The sequence below is a fragment of the Pygoscelis adeliae genome, unplaced genomic scaffold (assembly GCF_000699105.1).
Source record: "Pygoscelis adeliae isolate BGI_AS28 unplaced genomic scaffold, ASM69910v1 Scaffold461, whole genome shotgun sequence".
Lineage (NCBI taxonomy): Eukaryota > Metazoa > Chordata > Aves > Sphenisciformes > Spheniscidae > Pygoscelis > Pygoscelis adeliae.
The window spans coordinates 453,207-476,990 of NW_008824029.1; the positions used below are offsets into that span (position 1 = coordinate 453,207).

A 23,784-nucleotide genomic window follows, 5' to 3' on the forward strand; every position below is an offset into this window, starting at 1 on the left:
CAACCCAAACGTATCATCCCTGTCTGCTTGCCGCAGGTTTAGACTAGGCTTATAAGCAATAAGCTTTTAAAGGTGAGAGAGAAGCAGCATGCTCACCCATTAGTGCAAAGCAGACTTCTCCAAAAAGGCTTCTCAGATGCTTTAGGAGCTGGATCTCCAGCCACTCGCACAAGCACGCACGAACACGGCCGGGGGAAGCAAGCGCTCGCACGACTGCCAAAGACTTCAGCTCAGTGCAGGCAGATGACAGGGCGGCCAGGAAAGCGTCACGCACTGCTATTCTCCACTGACGGAAAAAAGCTGTTGCTGAAGAAGCCTGGAAGACCTCCCCCGACTGGATTTCTCTGGCCCACAGGACAAAGTAAACCATAAACAAAGATCCAATGCTGATGGCAACCAGAACATTTTGTCTCTCCTGCCTGCTCTTTCGGAGCTACGTTTGGTCATGGCTTTCCAGCTGGCACCTCAGACCTTGGCTCATGGGCAATTACATCCTGCTGCCAAACCATTTCCCAACAGCATACCACGCTGGGGGGTTTATTTATCACTGAGCTTTTGAAAACCATTTTGGCAGGCAGGGCAGACTCCTCCAGCAGCTGGACAACCCCATCAAAATGACCCGAGGCAGGTAAGGTATTTGCAGCAACCAAGAAAGCCATAAGGTAGAGCAGAGCCTACATCTCAGAGCCTGCTGAGCTGCCAAAAAAGCCATCACCTTCCTGCATACTAAGAAGCCCTCAACAGGATAAACAGCAGCTACTCAAATCGCCTGCCTAAGCAGAACTCAACAATATTCATTATTCTGTTAGGGCTGCAGCTTTGCTGTAAGATAGGAGCATTTTTGAATGTTGATTATGGCTTCCTGTAGACGGTCTGAAACTATTCATGAAGGACCTTCTGTATCACACTGACTGCGAAGAGTTGGCAAGCCACATTTCCAGAAACAGTTTAAATCACTGGCACATGAGGACATCAGGAATCATCCTAGCACTGCTTCTTCCTTGCTAGATCAGAAAGCGCCACCACAACCCTCTTTCTCCCCTCTGTGATGACTCTTGGAATAGCTTGCATTTGCTCACAGCAGCCAGAAGAGCCACAGCTGCACCCAACAGTTGAGATCAGCGTGCCAGCTCTGCCGTCAGTATGATTGAGACCTTAAAGCCAAGCAGAAAAAGTCAAACAGCAGAAGTCCAAGAGCAAAATGAACGATTTCTGAAGGACCTTTAAGCATCACTAAATGCCTTTCACCATATGCTACACTGTGACAATTAATATTAAAGTCCTTCTGCAACATAGCAAGCTCCAGACTCCCCGAGTTTGCTCTGCAGGTCGCAACACTACTGGGTTTCCATCCCTCCCCTCCCCTGGCCCTGCAGTCACCATGACGTGGCCTGCACACTCTCCCTGCCCCACCAGTGCCTAGAGGCTAGCGCTCTGCTATCCCAGACACAATTGCTCCTCTTTTGCCCCAAAGCGAGACTCTGAAGCGATGCGGTCAGGACCTGCAGGCCCAACAGACCCTAAGAGGGAAGGGATGATGAAATCGCAGCTGCGATAGAAGGGAAACTCAAACCTCAGGGAAGCGAGAAGAGGAGGGGGGTCCCAGGCACACCAGTATGCCACAAGCCTCCACCTTGAGCCAAAGAGCTCATTGCATCCCTAATGAGATCAGATCAGCTGGGCAGGGCAGGGAGGGAAGGCAAGACAGATCTGTGATCCTCACAGCAAATCCTGAGGCAAACGTGGCTGGTCCGCCTCGGCTGAAAGAAGGGACTGGTCCTCATCTGAAGCCAGCTCATCAAGGACAACGAAGCTATTTTACTTTAGATGTTTTCAAGAGGAAGGAGTTCCTGCCAAACATGAAAGCCACATGGCTATGTACCCAGGCAAGCGGTGTGGAGTCTAAATTGGGGAAGGCATTGAGGTGCTCAGGGAGTCCTTTCACTGGGAGGGACTAGCCTGAAGTCCGGACTGAGCAAAGCATGAGGCTGTGCTGTGGGGGAAAGGAAAACTCCCGAGAAGGTCTGCTTCCTATTCGGAGACTGTTTTTCCACTTTGCAACCTCTCCAGGGTTTATTTCAGAAGATTCAATTCTTATCACTACACTTGAGAAACAATGAGGTGTGTGTGGGAAAGCCAGGTGTACATCCCTTACCTGAAGGCACTTTTCATACCAAGTATTCTCTCAAGCACTGGCTATTCAGATAGACTCACCCTGTTCTCAGTCACCCATGTAAGGGCTGTCAGGTTGCTGAGGCCAGCCGCCTCCTCTCACAGCCAACCTGTCAAAGTCCTCCTTGGAAACTCATTCTTCAAGCTCCCCTCGTGCTCCTTACGGGAAGCTCAGTTCAGAGTCTCGCTCCTCTACTCAGTGAGAACCTTCTGCTGATTTTCAGTGTGAAGGTGCTCGTGGCCAGTTTATACCAAGCTGTTCTTGTACAAATATCACCCTGCACTTTAAACAGAGCTTTTCCCACCCTGGTGTCTCGCTTCTCTGCTGTATTTAGTCTTCCCGGAGTTTTGGCTTGTTAGGTTAAAAAAAGCTGTTTCTCTTGCCTCCAACTGGATTTGCATCAGGCTTCCTACAGCAGAAATCTTGAAGTCTGATGATACCAAGAAAGGAAAGCAGACAGCTGAAGCAAAGAAGTCAGTACAGCACGCAGCATTAAATACATCTTGAAGAAATAAGAGAACTCGGGAGCATTTTATCTCTTTTCCCCCGAGACCATGCTGGGTTAAGTTGTCTTTATGCTAAGGCTGTGCCAGAACAAGTTAGCTTCTGCATACTGAAAATAACTGGAGGTGTTGAAGTCCATTCTTGCAGTCACACAGGCATTTGTTATTCAAAACAAACAGTCCTCTTGCTTTGGTTAACCATTAAGAGTTTAAATTAAGATGCTTTCCTCTTCCATTGAAAGATGCGGTGAGTTATTTAAGAGAGACAATGTCTGTATTCCTGCTAATACAGGAATATTGCTGTATCGCCACATGGGAGCCTATCGCCTGATGCTGAAACCAATCTAAGTTTTACTCCAAGCCACCTGGAGAACAAGGTGTACACCTGGTGCACAAGGACTCTAGCTACCAGCCTTCAAGAGGCACCCACTTTTCACTGTGCTTGTCTCAAGAACACTTTCAGAGGGCAGTGGAGATATTTCCCTTGGGAACTACCCCTCCTCCTGCTGGGCAGGCTTGCTGTTTAGGGCTGTTTTGTTGTTTCTAAGGGTGAAGGTTGACTGTTTTGGCAGATCAGGACTGAGGCATCACAACAATCCTTTGGAAAAGGGATTTGTTGCACAAGCAGAATACAGGCTTGAGGTAAAGGCGTAAGCTACACCTTGCTGCCTAAGTAAGCTCCGTACCCCAGCATTCGGCAATAAAGCATTCACATTAAAGATCCCTCTGCCTGGCTGATGAGGTTTATTGCGAACATCTCTCAGACAGACTCCTTGGGAGGGGTAAGCAGATAAGATGGATGAGGCAAGCCTTGCAGATGTTCAGGTGAGAGTTCCTAAAGCAATACTGATGAAGACAGCAGAAGGGCAAGATGTTGCCTCCAAAGCAAAGAAGGTCAAGAACTTCATTTTGAGAAAGGAAGATAAAAGCAATCTTCAATTTCAAACTTAAGGTCAGCCAGATACACGACACTTTATGGCATCCAGTGTCAAACATAGTGTCTAGGGAGAACAGGCTGCAGGAACCCAAAGGCTGCACCGTGCAAGTGCCTTACAGCTCCACGGCAGTTTCTAGACAGGTGTGTACCTGCCTCTCCATCCAACTCAAGTATTCCCATCACTACTTATTTCACCTTTCCTGTCTGCCCCAGTTCGCTGTATGGCGGCAGCAGCTACGAGCTCTGGCATGTGGGTGCAGGCTCTGCTGGGTGCAGCCCTGTGGAGACACAGCACTTGCTCTGAGGAGCTCACGGTCTACACGAAGGGGAGAAAGTCTTCTGTACAGCCGTTTGGAAAAGCAGGTCATGCTGCAGACCGGAGTAAAAGATCTCAAATGATATTTCTGGACACATTAGTTGGGAAGCCTGCCGCTTTCTATTCCCAGTTTGATTCAGGCATCTGACACAGCGCATCTCAGCAAAAGACTGACTGAAGCCAAGTTATGTGGTCATCAGAAAACCACACTGACCGATTCTGTTCATTTATAACTGGTAAGGGAAGTGACATGGTCTCAAGCCCACAGGTTATATTAGGATTGGAGCTCTAGATTTTTCTGAAATGTAGTAAGGGCAGAGGTAAGCTTAAAGATAAACTCACACATGGGACCGAGCATGCGAATGGGAGATCCCGTGCTCTTCCACTGCAGAAGGCATGCTCCAACGCTCCCTGCCTTGCACTTCTGCAAGCACCAGGAAATTGGCCTCTGCTTCAAAGGAGCTGCCTCAAAGCCACCCCACAACAGCAGAGATGTGCACAAACAAGAATAAACGAGACACCGGAGGAGATACCAGCAGCACATCCCAGGTGAAGCGCTCTTGTCTCTACAGCACAAGTGAATTTGCAGGAAGTCTTACAGAAACAGAGCATGATGGATTTTGCCAGTTAGCAAAGCAAACGTCTACACCTACAAGGAGCAAAAAGCCAAGAGCAATAGGGGTAAGAGCTTGAATAAAAGTGGCAAAGTTTCCCAAAGGCTGGGAAGCTGCCAGGATATTGGCACATATATATCAGGAGGCTGATATATAGCTTCCGACTCTTAGTGTCTAAGAGAGGAGGAATTTTCTCCAAAGTTTTCCAATTTGGAAACGAAAGGGAAAACACAATAGTTCATTTAACTTAGGAAGAACTATCCTGCAGGGACCCTGTCACATTACTAAAAGGATGAGTATAAAACTGTAAGAAAGCACTGTTAACTAACAGCAATTTTTCAGAGCAGCACAAGATTTTTCTGCTGTTCAGAATCTAGATGCTATTCTGGAGCAGGGCCCAAAGGAGAAACTCGAAACGTAATGCTCTGTCTCATGTTTTAAGGAACATACTTTACGATCCAACTGAGCTGCTCTAGTTTCAAGTCTGCATCAAACATGCAAGTAGGAGCCACCCTATTTTTGGAACTGACTTGAAGGCAACACAGACTGGAAGAACTCCATTGGGAAAGCCAGTGTCGTATTTAAACAAATTTGACAAACCTCAGAAAGTACGAGCTCCCACATTAAAGCTAAGGCAGATCTAGAGCTAGAATTGCCTTGTTCTCTATAACCCCATCTTCTCAGCCCTCCTCTAGAAACTAATAGTGAACATAGTCTGTAACAGACCTGTTCTGTAGCGGTCTAGGAAAGTCTGTCATTCACTCCCCTCCCTCCCATTATTTCATGAAAACAGAATAGCAGGCAGCAAGACGACGTGCAGCGCCTCTCGGCATTTACACAGATCCCATCCTGTTCATGCTTGATGTGTTCCTCTTCAGAGCTCTTTACTACAGCATGAAAGGTAATGCCTGGAAAGTATTCAGCCCAAATGAAAAGTAAGTGTGCCCCATCAAAGCACTGCGAGCAGCACTTACCTGGGCTCCTCTAGAGTAGGATCTGAAAATGGTGCAAAATCTTCCTTGCCCTGATGTGTCCCTGCAACAAGGAAAGTTACAGCTATAAAATTTGGAGAATTGAATCCCATACTGCACATCTCCTATTGGACCTAAAATAAGTAAGGAAATCTGTGTTGATCTTGTCAGATCTTTAGAACATGCATGGTACCCAAACGGCTCTGCATGGTGTTTTTGGGGAAGAATCAGTGGGTGCATCACCACCTTTCATTAGTCAGACACACTCCAGAGGTCCTCGCTGTCATCGTGCTTCACATGGAGAAGGTACAACCCAAAACCACTCAGCTTCAGCACTACCTTATGATGTACGAGGATGTAAGTCATTTTACCCCCTTGGGCAAAGGATTTTCGCTCTAGTTCCCCACAGTCCACGGGAGTTCAAAGTGAGAGTGAGACCGCAGACGTCTCCTAGTCATGGAGAACAGCTAACCTATTGTAAAATGAACGTAACCACTCAAGATAGGAGGAATTGTCTTCCACTGTCTAGTTTCACTTATTTTTCCAAACACGTTTTAACCAAAAATGAAAGGAAGTATCTTTATACCCAGATCTCTGGCAGACCTGGTTGATCATACCCTACAGAGAGCTCAGGAACAGGACTAAGGAACAGCATTTCTAGCCCACTGTGACAATAAGGGGCTATTCAGTCACTATCATTTGTCCTGACTGCAACTCTTGACATGGTATAAATAAGTTTGACTACATTACCAGCACCTCTCAGTGCCTGCAGGAACATCTGGGACAGTCAGCCAGAGCCCAGCACACTGATTTAACCAGTATATACTGAAATGTGTCAGGGTAATCAGAGACATGTTATTATGTTTGTCATATCTGTTCACTAGGCCAGCATAAAAGACACATTAACGACCACTGAGAAGCCCGATGAATCCCTCAGCCCCAGATTTGCTCCAGCTATATGAAAAAGGCAGCGACCTCAAGTTCAGGACAGTCATTCTTTCAGATCTAAAGCTTTCAAGGTTCATATTATTGGTCATGGATGTTAACCTAACAGTCTGTGCTCTTTCTCCCCCAGCAATCAAATAGTGGGTTGTATGAGGAAAGTAATGGTAAAAGATTACATTAAGGCATCATAAACCGATGCTACCAGCTTTTCAGGTTCTGTGCTGGTTCTCCAGCTCAAGAATTACAGTATAAAAAGAAGAGGGTTTCCGGAGGGAAGCAACAAGTAACCACACACTTGGGGCTGAAATGTTAGAACAGACATCTTACAAGAGAGACAAAAGAATATAAGCAGCACATATAAACATACAAGGTAGAAGAGACAAATTAGCTGCTTCTGTGTTTTATTTTGTTTTTTTTTTTTGAAGAAAAATGAGGACATTCAGCTTCAGAGAGCAGGGGTATAATTAAAACGTGAAACTATACGCTGCTGGAGGTTGAGAACATGGCGTTCATTCCTATTTAACAATTCACACAGATTACTAACATTCCTGTTACCTGATACAAGCGTTGGTAAAGGGGCTATTTAACTTCATGTTTTAGGGCCCGTGTCATTCCCTACTAGATCTGGGTGAAACCTAGAATAGGGGCAGGCTACCTGTCCTTCCCCTTTCATCTCGGGGATTGCTGTGGCAGCTTCTCAGCAGGTTAAACCTCAGACAAAGCTCAGCCAGAAGGACTCCAGGTCTCCCTCCAGTGCTGACAGATAAGGCAGGGGTCACCCCTCCCATGCAGCGTTCTCCCGTCTCCATCCCAGTGTCAGGTCACTCCAGTAAGTCCTGCTCTCCAGGGGCTTACCATACTCTGACGCTAACTGTGAGGTCTGTTCACTGCTCTTGTTGTAATTTTCTGCTCAAGTCATTGAGAAATATCCAGCTTCTGTAGGGGCTAAGAGCTTCACCCATTTTTTTCTCCTCCTTGCCTATTCTCTCGACTGTATTTCTCTTCCTAGGATTTCAGGAAAATCCAGTATTACTTCCAAAATAATACTGTTCCCTCAGTGATTGAGAGCTGTATGGGAACACAGTCGGGTATGATGGAGAAAGACTGAAATCGGACTATTCCAGCAAAGAACAGCATGCTGTTTGTGCTACTCCATTAACAGAAAGGGGGCTGGTTTGCCAGAATAACTCACTGGTAAGAACTCAAGCCTCACTGCACGCCTGGGGATGCTCTGCACTCTCCACAGCTCGGTACAGCATCCCACCAGCAGCACTACCGCCCCTGTCACCGGTCCTGCGCTCGCAGCCAAAGCGACTCACAAACACTCACCAGAGTTCCAGCTTGACCCTTCTGCCGTCCAACAAGATGGTAGTGGTCTTGTAGTCAATTCCTGAAAGGGAAACAATAAAAAGCTGAGCAAACACCGAGCAGGTCTTCAGAGACAGACAAGAAATCTGCTCTGCCCACCCAGATCTATCACTTCACCTTTACAGAACGTGATGTTTTCTCCCCCTTGCTGTATTGCGTGTTTGTGGAGGGCTACAGAGACTTGTTAGAAACAGACCTCTGCTTCAAGGCAAACCCCACTCTTGCGGAGCTCTCTCCCTCCTCCCTAAAAATATAGTTAACCCCTAGATTGCTTCTTACTTCTCCATGGTTGGATAAAAGCTGTTAGGACTCAAGCTGTAGGAGATTCAGTGGTCTGTAGCATTATCCCAAGTGACAGCATTAAGTTACAGACTTTTGGGGGGTGTGCCAGAGAGACGAACAATTTAGAAGCATCTCTGCTAAGTCAGCCTGCAGACCCATCACCTCTCAACAAACATCACTGCCCGAAACATTCAAAGGACATTTTGGGAGGCGCGTGATACTGAAAGGCTGTTTCTTCTTCCGAGCAGCTCTCAGGGTGCGTAGTATCATACAGGGTCAGATAAGGCAGAAAGCACTCCCCCTTTACCAACAGCTGAGAGCGCAGCACAGACAACTGCTTTTCATAGAGCCATAGTACCAGAGCAGCAGAAGACCCTCAAAACCACACCACCAGGCTGTGCTGACCAGCAACTCATTCGCACGAGGGGTGCCCAGCATCTTCAGATACACAAAGAGTTTGTTAAAAACTGGGAGCCTGTTTCTCACATTCAGGCAGAGAAGGAGTTTAGAAGAGGGGCAACTCCACTTGCAAGCAGCACGTCCAAACCAAGCCGAACACGCTGCTCGCCATGGCCCCAGGCACAGGAGGGAAGAGGCACGCCGCACCTCCCACCTCCTTCCCCAAAGCCTGGGCTTGGGAACAGCCAAGGGGCACCAGGTGCCCAGGAAAAGCAGCTTCTCCGCAAGCTCCGGTTAATAAGCTTCGAGAGTATTGAAGTTGCTTAAACAAAGCACCGTGCACCATTACTGCACACCCACTAAAGCATAAACTAATTTACAATCGTCTTTAATAAAGCAGAGTTGCTTCATTCCGATTAGATCAACTTTAGTTTTTCCTCTTGCCAATAGATATCAAACTTTGAATCCATATTAAACACCCACCATTGTGTTACGACCTGTATTTCCCTTTTCCTGCAAGGAGAATACTGCCCCGATAACCAAACAGACAAGTTTGCCAATAAAGCAAATGGATTTTTCTAAGTCATCAGCAGGAGCTCCCTGTTAGTGAAAAACAAATTAGATTTCAGCCTTCACAGGGTGCTATAAAAAGCAATAAAGATAATTATCTTAAATTCCAACTATTTCCAGTGCTTTATCACAGAAAATAGGCAGTTTACATTTTATCTTCCTCCAGAGCCAAGTGAATGATCTGTATTTATTTTCAGGCGGATATAAATCTCCCTCGTCCCCAGGGATGGCGAGCAGTAGTGGGAGCAAGCCTGCTCCGCAACCGGGAGGGAGCATCCAAACATCTCCCCCCCTGGGTTCCTGAACCAGGACCATCCCCTGGCACAGGCTGACGGGCCCTTAGGGAAGGGGCTAATTAAGCCCACTGCCCTGTTTCAGATGCAAAATCCCCAGAGACTCTGCTCCACGCAGAACTGCCCCATTTCTCGTTAGGCAGAAGAGCTCCCTGCAAGCAGAAAGTCCTCAGCATCCTCTGTGCCAGCAGCCCAGGCGCATGGATGGAGCAGTTGTGTGCAAGCACCAAGGAGGGGAATAACGACATCCTTTTCGGGGCACAGAGGCCACACGCTTCCAAAAATGCCGCCATGGGGTGAAACAAGCTGCCCGACTATCAGCTCTTAAAAGTGAGAGAGGTTCAGCTGGACTGGAAAGAGAAGAAAACTCATTAATGGAAACGCCAAACACACAAACCCAGAAATGTCCTTGTTAGGCTCCACGCTCAGGAACTGCCCAGCCTACACCCCCAACAGAGGGAACATGCGTTCCCTGTCACAAATATACATGACTCCGTCACCAGAGCAATGCTTTTAATACCCGTTCCCTCCATGCCCATCTGAAACTACACCACATACTTGAAATCAGAGCAACGCCGGCCTTTGGGCAGAACAAGATGGTTATGACCGAAGTGGGCAACCACCAGAAAACAGCACTGGAAAACTTCCTGAGCTCCTGCTGCAACTGCTCCTCGCACCAAAGATGCTCAGGGAAAATAAACAGGCAAAGTAGAAGTTCTTCACGTCCTTCACAGCGATGTCTATGCTCAGAAGAGAAGGCATGCGAGATGGAGGGAGGAAGCATGAGGTGCATGGTTGTACCTGCCCCTGCAGATATCCCTTCCCAGGGGACAGGCGGGGATGGCAGCCCATCGCTTGTGCGGGAAATTAACAGAGCTCACCACGATGGAGCGGTTCCGGCAGACTCTCCAGGCACCTGCCGCCCGCCACACTTGACGTCAAACGCCGAAGGCAAAGATCACCGAGAAATGAAAGTACCAAATCTCTCTCTCCACATTTCCAGACAGCTGCCGGTCAACTGGTTTCGCTGCCTGGCCTCAGGGCCGTCCGTGCCTTTGCGCAGAACTTCTCTCCTTGGCATCAGAGTGCTGGAGGTGAAGGCCTTTCTGGGGACCACACACCTGCGGTACTGCCATGAAACCGGCCTGAGGAGTTCACATACACTTGAGTTAAAAGCAAAGCTGTCTTGACTTTTTATTCTAGGCTACCGTCAGCATTTAAGCAGTATCTGGTAATACGGGTTGGAGGAAAGCGATGCACTTTTTAAACTTGCATACATCCAAATTAGGACTAGGGGCTAAATTTACAAAAGGTTTTTGAGCAAAAACTCTACCTACAAGCTCACTGATAAGGACAAAAACCACGCAACTGCAACATTCCGGAGAAAATGTCAGCTTCCCTCTTCCATACACAGTGCATCAGGACAGCTCAAACGGACTCCCTTTAAAGCTTGCACGCAACATCTTTTTTTTTTTTGTCTTTTTTTTTTTTAAGCTGATTAGTACTCGGGGCAGGATGCCGCTCACAAGCGCAGCTCTCCCATGGCTGTGCAGGACAGCCACGGCTCGCTGAGGCTAGAAAACTTGCATCAATCACAAACGCCCTTAAAATCGCGGGACTCGCCACAGCAGCTAACGCTGGTGCTGGCCACCTCACAGCTGGCACTGGCCACCTCACAGCTGGCACCTTACTATTTTAGTCCCAGTACCACACAGCAGTTTCCCGAGCTGTAGCCCAATACGTACTCCCCCCATTTACAGCGGACAAGGAAGCCGAGCAGCCCAGCTCACTTTCCTAGGCTCAGCCTACAGCTCAAGCTCAGCCTTGGCTTCCCCCTCGTCCCAGGGACCTGGGGACAGAGGGCCACAGCCCCGCCGGCCGCAGCAGCCCCTCGACGCCAGCAGCGTGACAGCCGCTGGCAGAGCGTGCCCTGGCCGTGCTGCTCCAGGGCTGCCCCTCTGCCTTCGCATTTCAGGCAGCTCAGACGCCAGTAAGTTAAGGGAAGTTTTTAAAATTTAACTTCTGTAGTTGACAGGGTTTCCCCCACCTGAGCATCACCTCTGCTCGCAACCAAGTACAGCTCATTTCGAGACTGACATTTATTCTCCACCAGAACATGCTTTGATCCCCCAGAAGGGATGCGCTGCTACAAACCCCACGCAATGCTCCTGCGGCACACGCAGCATCAGCAAGCCAGCCGACTCGCCACCAGCAGCTGCCTCCGCAACCCTGCCTGGCCCTCGGGGCACGCAGCACCGGGGGAAAAGAAAACAGTCTTGTTTAAAGCTTATTTTATATCAACCGATCTCTTTCTTGACCAATATCTAGCATGATGCAACAAAATGAATGAGTCTTGGAAAACAAGTCTGGGCTGTTCTCTCTAATTTAGCATTCAGGCCGACTCCTCTGCTATTTTTCCAGTCCTGCTTTAGACTCCTACTTAGGCTGACGCCATCTCAACCCCACTTCTCGAGCAGCGAGCTGACCTGGCACAGGGCGCTCTGCAAAGCAATCTGCTGTCACCAAGCCTGATGTCAGACACCCAATTCCCCTTCGCAGAGCCGGGTTTCACACTCCTGGGCAACACTCCAGGGAATTCCAAACCTTTATTTCTTTTGCCAATTGGTATAAGGAAAACCTAAGAAAGCAAGCCATTTTCCCATGGGAATAGGCAGGATGTGTTATAGGAAACTCTGACCTCTTCCAAATTACTCATGCAGAGCACAGCACACTTCGCATCAGTGTGACCTGAAAAAAACCCGCACCCAATCTTAGCTTAGTTCAAACTTACAGACTTTCACCTGAAAGATTACACCTGATGTGACCAGCAAAAGTAAAACCCCTCCAAGAGAAATGACAATTTGCTTCCAGCACTTGATACTACTTTGTATCGGGCTGTCAGTCCCCCTTCCCCTTGGGAATTCACGGCTCAGAGAAAGGCGTCCCTCCGCTCTGCCAAGCCCCTGCACGGCATCTGCACAAGCAGCAGCACACCGAAAACACAATGGAGGAGGCAGCAGGCAAGCAGATACACGGAACTGGAAGTCACGCTGGAAAAGGTAGAAAGACAAGGGAGATATGTATTTCATGCTACTCTTGGGCTTTCCCTTTAAACAGATTAATATTTCAGGAAAATTGCTTTAAATAGCTCGAGTGAACAAGGCTCTATAAATATTTACTGCTGTGAGCACAGCAGCTTCTTGGCTTTGTGTAGGTCTTTGTCTCAGAGAAAAGGAGACAACTTTGCAGTGGCAGACTCTCAAGATGACTCTGCCCTAACACCTGGGCGGGGGACCAGAAGGGTCGCCTCCCCTTAAAACGGCAGATTTGAGCAAAACCTTACAGCAGTAAGAGCAGCACGTGCCTTTTGCCTCCTTTAGCTTTCCAAGGCGATCCTCCCTTAGTGCTGGGGTGAGAGCGATTCCAGCCCTCAGTGCGATGCTAGAGCCAATACTGCATTTTAGGTTATTGGTCCAAATCTAGTGTCCTCCTCCAGAGATGCTCTAACGATCCAACCCCCAACTGACAGCTTCACTGCGCCTATACAAGTATCAAAAAGGCACAGCCGAGATTCGCCCCGTGACAGAGGGGCGAAGGGCCTCGCCCCACATTAAAGCAAGCCATCAGCAAGTTTTCCTGCGACCTTCCTCGAAGGCTGGGCTGCAGCAGGCTGGCAGCAACATCTCCGGTTCGCATCCGCAGTGTCTTTGAGAAGAACATAATTTATTCACACATCTGGGGCAGAAGACATTCCAGGTAACACTCAAAAACCTCTTCCCAAAGGGGGAAAAAATTAAGTAAATAATAATTAAAAAAAAAAATCAATGCACTCAAGTGAGACTCACACATTTTTATGACAAGTTTGCTTCCCTTCCGAGGGACACTCTACTTATCACTTAAAGTCATTTACGGTTTGCGTGACTCAGATTGGCCAAAGATGCTTTTGCCACCTCATTTCTTAAATGAGGTTTTCTGCTTGTGGGAGCTCGGAATCCACCACCTCACTTTCTGTTAGTCTACCCACAACAAAAACCAATGCACATTATTTGAACTTCATTAAAAATATAATCAGTTCCCCCAGCTTACAGACATGCGCTGTATAATGCCACCTCAGCTTTTCTCTTTTTTTTTTTTTAAATTAAATTAAATTGGGTTCAGTTTATTTATAATTCAAAAGAAGTCAACCAACCCATTTGCAAAGTGATATATAAGGTCAATAGTCAAAACTTGAGGTGCACAATGACAACGAGCCAAGGCCAATCCTTCACTCAATGCATTATATAAATAAGAAAATAAGATAAATTGAGTAGACTTTTGTTACTTATCTGACTAATGCTGCTTTTTGGCAGATTGTTATTTCATCTATAGACATAATTAAGCCAGAGTGACTCCATTCTGCAACTCTCCTAATAATGATGGCATTTGAGTCCTCAGAGGCAGACTGATGAGCGAGATATGCCTGATCTGTTGGCACCTCTAGAGAAACGCTCTGCCCTACCGGGAAATTCTAACACTGGCTCACAAGCCACCAGAAACACTCGTCGTGCCACCGCAGTGCCTCACCCAGCAAGCCCGGTGACGGTCACTTTCATTTGTGACTGTCATTAGTACAGCCAAAGCCATCACGCCGCAATTGTCTAACTGAAAATGCTGGATTTTCCCCCAAAGCACCCCCCAGACGCTTCCGTTTTCCTACAGGTCATCAACTCCGCCAAGTCCAGAAAAAGGCCTAGGACTTCTTAAAAGGTGGTCTTAAAAATTTGCAGGTCTAATGCCACACTGACCAGTGACTGCTGGGAGGAGGGAAGAGCGCAGGGCTGGAATTAAAAAAAGAGAATACACATCAAATATTTAACTTGCTGCAATATCACAGTGAACTCGAGCAGCCAGCTATGAAGGGCTGGTCATGCTGCATCGTCTTCAAGAGGATCCTCAGGAAAAAGTGATGTAGGTCTCTGTGAGCAACTGGCAAATTAATAACTGAAAAATTTAAAGACATGCCATGATTATAAAACAGGCAAACACCATCAAGAGTATCGAGCAAACCCTGTTTCTCCTGGGGCAGCACTGAGAATACCTCCCAATCAGCGTGGCGGACTTTACAGGCAAACCGCAATGAATTTGTAACCCAAGTGTCGTGGAAATCCTTACTTAATACACAAGGAAGGATAAGAAGCCGTAATCATCCAGTGTGCAGCTGGTCTTGCGGCAGTGAAAACATTCATTTAAAAGTAGATAAACACCAAGAAATGCTTTAGAGTGGGTCAATGGGATATAAGTAATTTTTTCCTTCCCTTCTGCAAAAGGAAAAAGTTAAGAATGAGTCTCCAATAAAGCTTCTTAACAGCAAGGACTCCAAGAGCTGCGGCTAAGCAGAGACAGGTAAATTTAGTTTAAAACCTTTATCACCAGTACAGACAATGCTCTGGATGCCAGCAAGAACACCATAACCAACTGGGAATTTTTGGGAAGATGTAAACTACACACATGAGCCCTGTCCCCTCCCTGGCAGTCCCTTACCGGCCAGACAACCGCTCATGGGCAGCCAGGCCAGGCTCCCCGGGACGGCCCCGGGAGGGGTCTGGGCAGGGTGTCCCCTCCTCCGAGACGCTCCTGCAGGGCTGGCAGAGCCCGGCTGGGTATCGCTTGGGCTCCCCAACCTGCCACCGTCCCTCGGCACACCTTTGGGGATAGGCAGGCAGGTTTTTTTTAATCACATAAGCTAGCAGCTGTCTTAGATGTGTGTGCAAAACGCAAGCTGCTGAAAGGTCCCTCCCTCTCCCTCCAAAGGGCTTGTGCAAACCTTCCAGCTGGATTAAAAGAGGAGAAACCAACCAAGCCATTAATCTGTGCAAAAACCAGTGCAGCGACTGTACAACAGACTTGGTAACTGGAGCCTTTCTGTGCTCCGGTAAGTTCACCCTAAAGCCATTACCGCAGAAATTAATTTATCCCAAATGCCAGCAATAATTGAGCAGTGTCCAAAGACGACTGTTTATTCTACCAAGTCCCTGGGTGTCACAGATGGTAACTAGACCTTTCTCAGCCATGACTCTTGCAGCTGGGTTTTAAAATGGAAAGCCTCACCCCTGTGTGCGTGGGCACCAAGCAAGGCTGCCTGGCTCCTTCAGAAAGCCGGAGCGACCGCGGCGTGCCATGCATGCGGGGAGAGCGGCCGGCAAACTGACCACGGCCAATGTTTTCATAGGGTCAAGTTAACGATGAAAAAGCAATAATCACTCCCAATGGAGCAGCAACACCCCGCCGCACCTGACATCTGGGATAGCGTGCCACTTGGTTTCCCCCAAAACAAATTAGGAGGGATGCCCCCGTCCCTGCTGAGTGCAGAGAAAGGGCAGAAGCAGCGACATCCAGCCAGTCCCATCCTCATCAACAAGCCCAAGAGAACAAACGAGGGAAGAGAAGTGATGGGAGGTCACAAAATTGAGGCCAAAAGATGGGTGCAGTAGCTCCAGGTCTGTGTTGGGACATGACAGCAGACCAGCTCCAGAATAAGAGCATCATTCCCACTTCCAAGCCTCGGCATGCTAAAAACCCGACCCCAAAACCAAGGCAAAACCCCACAGACCACTACCACCCCCATAACCGAACCGCATTCACTCGTGGGGCTGACAGCTGGAATTTGGACAGCAGCTAACACCACCGTCTGAACAGAGACCCTCCCCGTTAGGTTATTTCAGAGTGAAATAACCCCCCACCCGCGGGGTGTCATCCACAAGCAGCATTCCCAGCAGCATCCCTCTCCAGTGCCCGGCTTTGGGGGTGTACCGGGAGCCAGGTCAGGCCAAGAGGGACAGAGCTACTCCAGAAGTTTCATAGCACATTCCTGCGACACAGACAGCACCGTACAAACTCACCAGCTTCTCCACAGACTCTTTGCTCAAACCAGAGTGGGCACTGGCCTCCTGGGATTCATTTTCCTGCAGCACAACTGTATTCCACAAGAAGACAGCAGTTATTATCCACACACACCCCCAAAACACACACACAGAGCCCCCGTCACCATGTTCACACATTTCCTCTTATTGCATCCCACACCCTGCACTTTTTCATTTAAGAAGAGTTTCTAGCGAGCTGTTCAACCTACAGCAGCAACTGAGTCCAGCAGCCAAGTTGCTCCAAGAAGCAGAATACGAAGCTAGGATGCATTATGAGCGTAGTTCAAAATGCCTTATTTGGGGGTTTTTCGGGTTCTGGGTTTGGGGTTTTTTTGTGCCTTCACCAGCCTATGAGTAAAAGAGCAGCCAGGGCTGAAGACTCATATCAGAATTGTTCGCTTGTGAGCAGAAGTCGATACAGAAAGACTTGTTTCATTTCTAGTCAGCGAGGCAGATGGGTACAGAAATGCCAGCAGGCCAGGCGTTGCCAGCTGTTGAATGCACGTTCAAAGCAAACAGGTTTTGCACTGCAGTGTGCAACACCTGAATGTATTAGTCCAACACCAAAACCTGCTCCTCGGCAGAAGGCAGCTGCTGGGGCCAGCACCCAAGTAACGCGTGCACCAAAGATGCAGGTATCTAGATCCTCTGACTCAAGTAATTTAAAGGACAGGCAGTAGCATCTGTACGTAGAGGATACTACCAGGACATTACCTTCCACTGCAGCTCCTACTATTAACTTAGAGTAGTTATTTTCTCCATCATCTGTAAGTGATACTAAATCATTCAGCAAAAATGTGGTATGAGCACATAAACACTAGCTGATGAAAAAAGTGAATTCAAGCTATTCAAATAACAACTGATGAAGTCATCTGACCTTAAAAAGTGTGTACAACAGCACATTAACAGCAGCAATTTAGCTAGTCAGCTCAGAGCTGTGAGCCGCAGAAAAAATCCCTTCCAAACAACACATGAGCTCATCAGTTTGAGTCATGCATTCAATTACCTACTCTTTAGATAGACAAACAACAAATTATCTCCAACAACAGGGGACAACAAAACTTATGCTTTAAAACAAAGGTGGATTCACCCCAGGTCTGTGTCTTTTGCTGTTAGCATTTACCTTGGCAGTATTACTTCTTTGTTTTAAGCAGGGTGATAAAAGTTCCCCAACAGCATCACTGCAAAACACCCCCAGCTCGTGCCTGCAGAGCTGGAGCTGAGGGTCAGAAAGCATTTGCTTCTACACAGATGCTGCACTCCTGTCCTGCACTGTAGCTAAGCAGCCGCCTTGGGAACAGGATCAAGAGGTCTCAGTTCCCACCGGGCACGCAGGAGACCAGTGCTGCTCCTGCATGGTGCTGGCTGGGGGACAGGGGTAGACGGAAGCCATCTGCTCAAGCCTTCGTCATCGCCTGCTCCCAGCAGCAAATACAGAATCCACTCTTGCTGCACAACTCACTGGGGGGTAACGAGGAGCTTCTGATTGTTTAACTGTGCAGCAGATGAGTTTGACGAGCTGTTTTGAGCCGAGGAGTTCAGCCCCACGCGCACAGCCAGGAGCCCACGTCCCCGCACGAAGCTCAGCACATCACGCAAGCTCCGGCCAACTCAAGGGAGCTGCTGCGGCGCTTGGCAGCTCTGCGCGATACATCCAACAAGCTGCCAAGCACCTCGTACAAAGACACATGCAGAAACAGAGAGAGAACAAACACCTTTCAATTATTTGAAGTTACCCAAATTTGTGGACTTTCTCCCGAAAACGTACTCTGTTTTCCACTCGCATCCATCTCATTTCAACTGAGAGTGCTTTTGATTTAGACTGGAAGCCTTTCACAAGAAGGCTGCTCGTGTCAGAGTTTGTTCCCGGGCATTGTCATCTACAGCTGAGGGCTCGTAGGTGGGGATCTCGGACAAATAATTGCTTGTTTGGTTTTATAACCAGCCAAAAGCAAAACACTTATTCCGAGACCTCTAGGAAGCCCAGATTTGCAGAAGACTTCACTTCTCCCTGCCTGCTCCACAGCCCAGCAGCGTTTCAGCAGCTACGTGGTCCTCGCACAGAGAAACTCTGTTCTGGGCTCATTTAAGGATGACAACTGCATCCGAAAACGGCATTTGGAGCCAGAAGTAAATCTGTTCCTAAAGCTCAAACAATTTCAGCAGACACCCGGGAAGCCACAGAAACAGTCAAAAGTCAGTCCAGAATTGGGGATGTTAAGTGGATTTGTGCTTTAGAAGAAAATCAAGAACGATTTTATGTACAGAAGCAACAACAAACAAAAGAGTTTCTTCATGCTTCGCAGTTCAGATCTCCATAAAAACTATACAGCTGCACACAGAAACAAAGACAGCCTATGAGGAAAATCAGAGGGCACCATAACAATCTTCATTGTTGCTGGATTACCATACAAACACCAAGATATGCTTGGAGACAAAAAAAAAACCCACAACACTCAAAAAAATCTAAGTATTTGTCCAAAATACCTTCAATAGCAGGCTACTGAAGAGGTTCACTTTCCACATTTACACCTCTCAACACTGTGCACGTTAATACATGGGAAATGCTGCTCTACAACACCAGACCTTCGTGGCATCACCGCCAGGCTGACGCGCATGCCACCGTGCACGAGGTGCTGGGCTCACACGTACGGCTGCACACCCGCTCGGGGATCCCGCACACGGATCCGGACGCACACGGCGGCAGTTTCCAATCGGCGGGACACGCGTCCGCAGTCCCTCCTGCCATCCACACCCCGCTGCCCAACGCCAGTTGGCATCTCCAGCTTTTGCCATTTAAAGGGTCACATTGCAACACCGCAACAGGGGCGGCCAGCAATGACGCAGCCGTCTCCAGACTGACGCTGTACACCCAAACGCCCAGAAAGAAGGCTACAGCATTTCAGCTGGGCGTAGACGGGTTAAGCACCGCATGCCTGCCGAGCACACGCACTCACAGAGCTCCCGGAGCAGCTACAGAGAGACCACTCACCATGAATTTCACTGGCTCTCAAATTTGGTCTCGCTGCACCAACCACCAGCCCCGTGCCGGAAAAGGACTGCTCCACGCTGGAAGCACCAGGACGCCTGCTAACATTGGTTTCACATTTCAGTGTGCTGTTTCCAGCGATAACAAGTCTCCAGGGACTTGACCTACAATACATCGTCGCGTACACTCAACAGTCCCTCCTTGCCCTTAAAGGATCGGCTGGCCCTGCTAGCAGAGCGAGCACCCCTCTACACACCTGCACGAAGCGTGCCACATCGCAGCGGCTCCACAGCAGCTCTCAACAGCCCCAAATCACGTTTTCAAACCCTCCGCTCTCAGCCCAAACTGGAGCCTCCCAGGTCCTCTCCTCCTCCTGACCTACAGCTGTTGCAGAACAAAGATCTCACCCCAGCTACCCTGGCTGCAACTCCGAAGCACGACTTTTGCTGCTACCAGGAGAAAGCCAGCATTTTGCATTTTTAAAAATAGGAAAACAATATTGAATTTTAACCTTGTAATACAGATGACACCTACAAGAACACAAGCGTGTCTCAACCTAAGGAGGCATTTCACGGTAAACATATGTTTGCTAGCACGGCCAGCAGCACAGACAAGGCTCTCGGGTTAGGTAAGATCAACCCCACAGAGTTTCATCTCCTTGTGCCGTAGCACAGACCTGCGCGCTGTTTCCTGGAGGGATTTTACCATCAAGTTACTTAAGCAGATTCTCAGCATAAGAAAAAACAGCTCTCAGGACAAGAGATGATTTAAGATTAAGTAAACAGCACAGGCAAAATAGCGGGGTGGGGTTTTTTGAGGTTTTTTGTTTGTTTGCTTTCATCTAGTTAGGTTGCCTGTCCACTCGGCCTCCAGAACCACAGGCAAAATTTAACAGCCTGTTGCTATTAAAACCGGTACAGAAGCAAACAGAAGACAGGGTGATTTCTATGTACATGACTGGGTGTGTGTGCAGAGAGCAATCATTTGCAAAGACAGGAAAGTGGTACAATAAAACCCCCGAACAGGCCAGGGAACTCAGAAGCTGGGCTGGAAAATAAGTTAAAATGACATCTCTAAAAATAAATAAATAAATAAATAAAAATCCACATTTTCTTTAAAAGGAGATTATTCCAATGATGCACAGCACCTTCTATTAAACTGCCAGTTAAATACAGCCTTTCAGTGTCCCCTTCTGCCCGCCTCCTCCTTAACCACTGATGGTTTAAACAGCAAATATTTTGTTTGAATAGCGTGAGGATTTTTGTCCAAATTCAATGCCTGATGTTGAAATGCCCGCAGCACTGCGCAGCACACACAGGACATCAATCACCTCAGGGGTTATATTTACAGAACAGGTGTCAAAGTTTTAAAGTGATATAATATTATCTAGTTTCCCAATGGGGTGATGGAAATGAGACAGAGAGGAGCTGGAAAAGAGGAAAAAAAATATAAAAAGCTATGGCTACGTAAAAATGCTCTCGGCAAATAGAAGCCCTATAGGAACAAACAGTCTCTGAGCTCATGTTGCAACCTTACTATTACTACAACTTTTGCAGAAACAAACAGACCTCTTCAATGGAGGTCTGAGCCCTGAGCCACGATCCTCTGCGCCCCAGGGAAATTTTCTTTCAGGTGAGTGCCAACCCACAGCAAACCGTTTAGCAAAAAGGGGCTGGAGGTTTTCACATCAGAGCTTCCTTCCTCATCCTCTGCCTGCAATCAAATAGAAACCAGTATGACATAATGCTTCTGTATCGCTGCTCGTTCCGTGCCGAGCCTGGGCTGCCAGAGGAAGGTGAGGGGTAAAGGGAAAGAAAATGAGATAAAAAGCAGGGTTATAAAACCTCAGCTCCAAAACCTAAGCTTGGAGCGTAGCTATTTGCAAGTGCAAGGGAAAGATGCTCTGCACTTCTGAGAGAGGGAAGCCCCCGGAGGAAAACATGCCAGGGAACAGCTGGAAACAAGAGCTGAAGGAGACGGGGCAGAGGAGGAGGAGACATTTTCCATGGGCTTTCCTGCGCGGCTTATATACCGAAACAACCAAAGAGAAAACCCCACGCACCAAGAGAAGTGGACAATGCCATCGCGGGAGCTGGATAGCACAAAACCCACTCGCTTTTTAAAAATAAAAAATACAGAGAAACTTTTAATCCCAGTTATTAGAAGAAAATTCCACCCATTTCAGATTTATACTGCTCAGTCATATCACCTTTATGCATTTAGGGGTCAGAAACATATTAACAGCCATGTAAAAATACAGGGGATTAGAGGTGGCGAGAACTGCCCAGTGCCATCAAGAACTTTGTAGAATAACCCCCCAGCTTTATAAAAACACAACAAAAACACAACCCTCCTGAAACAACCCTCCTACAGTGCTGTGCATTAATCCTGACTTGAGAGAGAGCTGAAGACATCAAAACCTGCTAGGCACTCAGTTTGGGGGTTGTTTTTTGGTTTAATGGGGTTTGTTTGTTTGCTTTGTTTTGGGTTTTAAGTTTAAGCCACAGCTAGTTAGTCCCACATCAAGCAGAGATGGAGGTACAACACTGTACGTTTGGAAAAGTTTTTCACACAAAGGAGTAAACAATGGAGAAATAAGAGATGCTGGAGTTGTTTCTCAGCCAAAGCCTGCTCTGATGAGATCAGTTTTGCATCCCTGATGACAGGGAAGTGAGCATCCCTGAAGTATGCTGATGCAAGTGCTGGCAGACACGCGGACTTGCTGCAACAACCACTCTCCACTCTGCAAGCCATCGAAAGAGATTTCTAGCAGCACGACCAGTGTGGTCCAGCTGAAGCATTCCCTGCAGATCAATTCTGCAGTCACTACAGGGACGTGATGGCAAGGCTGCACTTAGAACATTTTGCCTCAATCTCCCTCGCATCAGAGTGCTAAAACCTCAAAATAAAACATTATTCCAATTAATACAGTCATGCCAGAAAATAAACACCAGTTTCCACTGGCGTGTAGCCTCTGAAACAGCAGGCCAGCCCAGCCGGACAGCTCGTGTCTACCACCGACAGGGACAACGCTGCTCCGGCAGACAGCAGGAACACACCCGGCAGCACAGGGACCGGCAGGGAGGAGGAGGCGGCAGCAGCAAAGCAGCACCAGGATCAGCGTTTCCCTCCCCACCGATGCCAAAGAGAGCCCTGACACACTGCAGCAATGCCGGGATGAGCACTCAGCTGCAATCTCAAGGCTGTGCTGAACATCTGTGGCTCTCGTGTCTATGCTCAGAAGGTGCCACCACATCAGTGCTGCTCCCCCCGAGGTTTTACCGAACACAGGTACACCCAGCAACTGTTTCTTGTATGCTCAAGAAGGGAAGGTTAGAGGCTGTCGGGTATTTACAGAGGTCCTGTCCTTACAGAAGCTGCAGAAGTTTAAAGCAGAACTGCTCGGCCGAACCAGCGATGGCAAATTGCAGCAGCGCAGCAGGACCTCCAGCCAAACACGGCAGCAAACAGAGAGGCTGCAGACGAGAAGCAAGAGACCACCTCCCCCATCAGCCTTGGAAACTCAACAGGCAAGGAGCAGAAGCATCGAGAAGCATCCCCTTGCACGCCCTCCTTGGCGGCGAGGAAGACGAGACAAGGCGTCCCCTTTCCGCCATCCCTGCGTACGCTGGTTGTGGTACAGACGATCTGGCTGGCAAGCGACTAACTTGAAGACTGCTACGAAGCAAAGCAGAGCAGTTTTACAGGTGATGTTTCTGGACGCACCTGAGGGGTCACAGGACATACCGAGAGAGTAACTGCTGTAGAGAAAGACTTGAAAGGGATAGCTTAGGGACCTACAAATTTAGACAGCTGCACAAGAACAACCAGAGGGAAAAGACATCCAAAGATGTGGGTCACTCAAATAAACAACCTGGTAATTAAACAGCAGTGGTGAGGTCCCCAGGCAAGCAGCACCGGCTGGGAGGGGCCTGACCACCTCCTAGGGCTGAGCAGTGTCTTCAGCCGCTCTTTGTTAACGCTGCCTCTCCCTGCCCTCCCGGCCAGGGAAAGGGCAAGAAGCTGCACTGCCCCAGACCTTGCTCCTTGAACAGACACCGAGCTGCGGTGGGCTCACCGCCCCTGCCCGAAGCTGAGTTCCTTGCACTTCTGCTACGGGGGAAGAGCTCTTGGGAAAGATCCAGTTTTTATCTGAACCATAAAACCTGTCGGCAGCTATTGCAATTGAGCACTTAAGTTGCCTTTTTCCTAACGTTTCCTTGGGTCTTTGGGTAGCAGTGGGGTAACAGAGCACCTAAGGATGGTCCTCAAATAAAGGCACTAAGCCCCAGCTAAGGGACGGGGTCGAACCAAGGCATCGGGGCTCACTGCTTTAGGCTGGTCACAGCACCATCCCCGCAGCAGGGCAATGCTTTCACTTCAGCTTTCACATGCTCTTTGAAAGGAGATCAGAGTGCAGACATAAGGCTTCCTTCTCATCGCTTTCTTAATAGAAGCTGAGGACAGGGAAGAAAAAAAAAAAATCCATCCCCCTTCCAATCAAAGCCATCTGCTCAGAAACACG

At 48.2% G+C, this 23,784-nt stretch overlaps 1 protein-coding gene across 1 annotated transcript in view; it reads right to left on the reverse strand.

The window, feature by feature from the left end:
- Window positions 1-23,784, reverse strand: part of RAB40C (RAB40C, member RAS oncogene family) — a 48,221-nt gene that overhangs the window by 9,722 nt on the left and 14,715 nt on the right. Inside the window, exons 3-4 of the mRNA XM_009327291.1 lie at window positions 7,789-7,849; window positions 5,518-5,578 (exon numbers count right to left, since the gene is read on the reverse strand). Coding sequence (XP_009325566.1) covers window positions 5,518-5,578; window positions 7,789-7,849 — 122 coding nt within the window. The remainder of the gene's footprint in view (window positions 1-5,517; window positions 5,579-7,788; window positions 7,850-23,784) is intronic.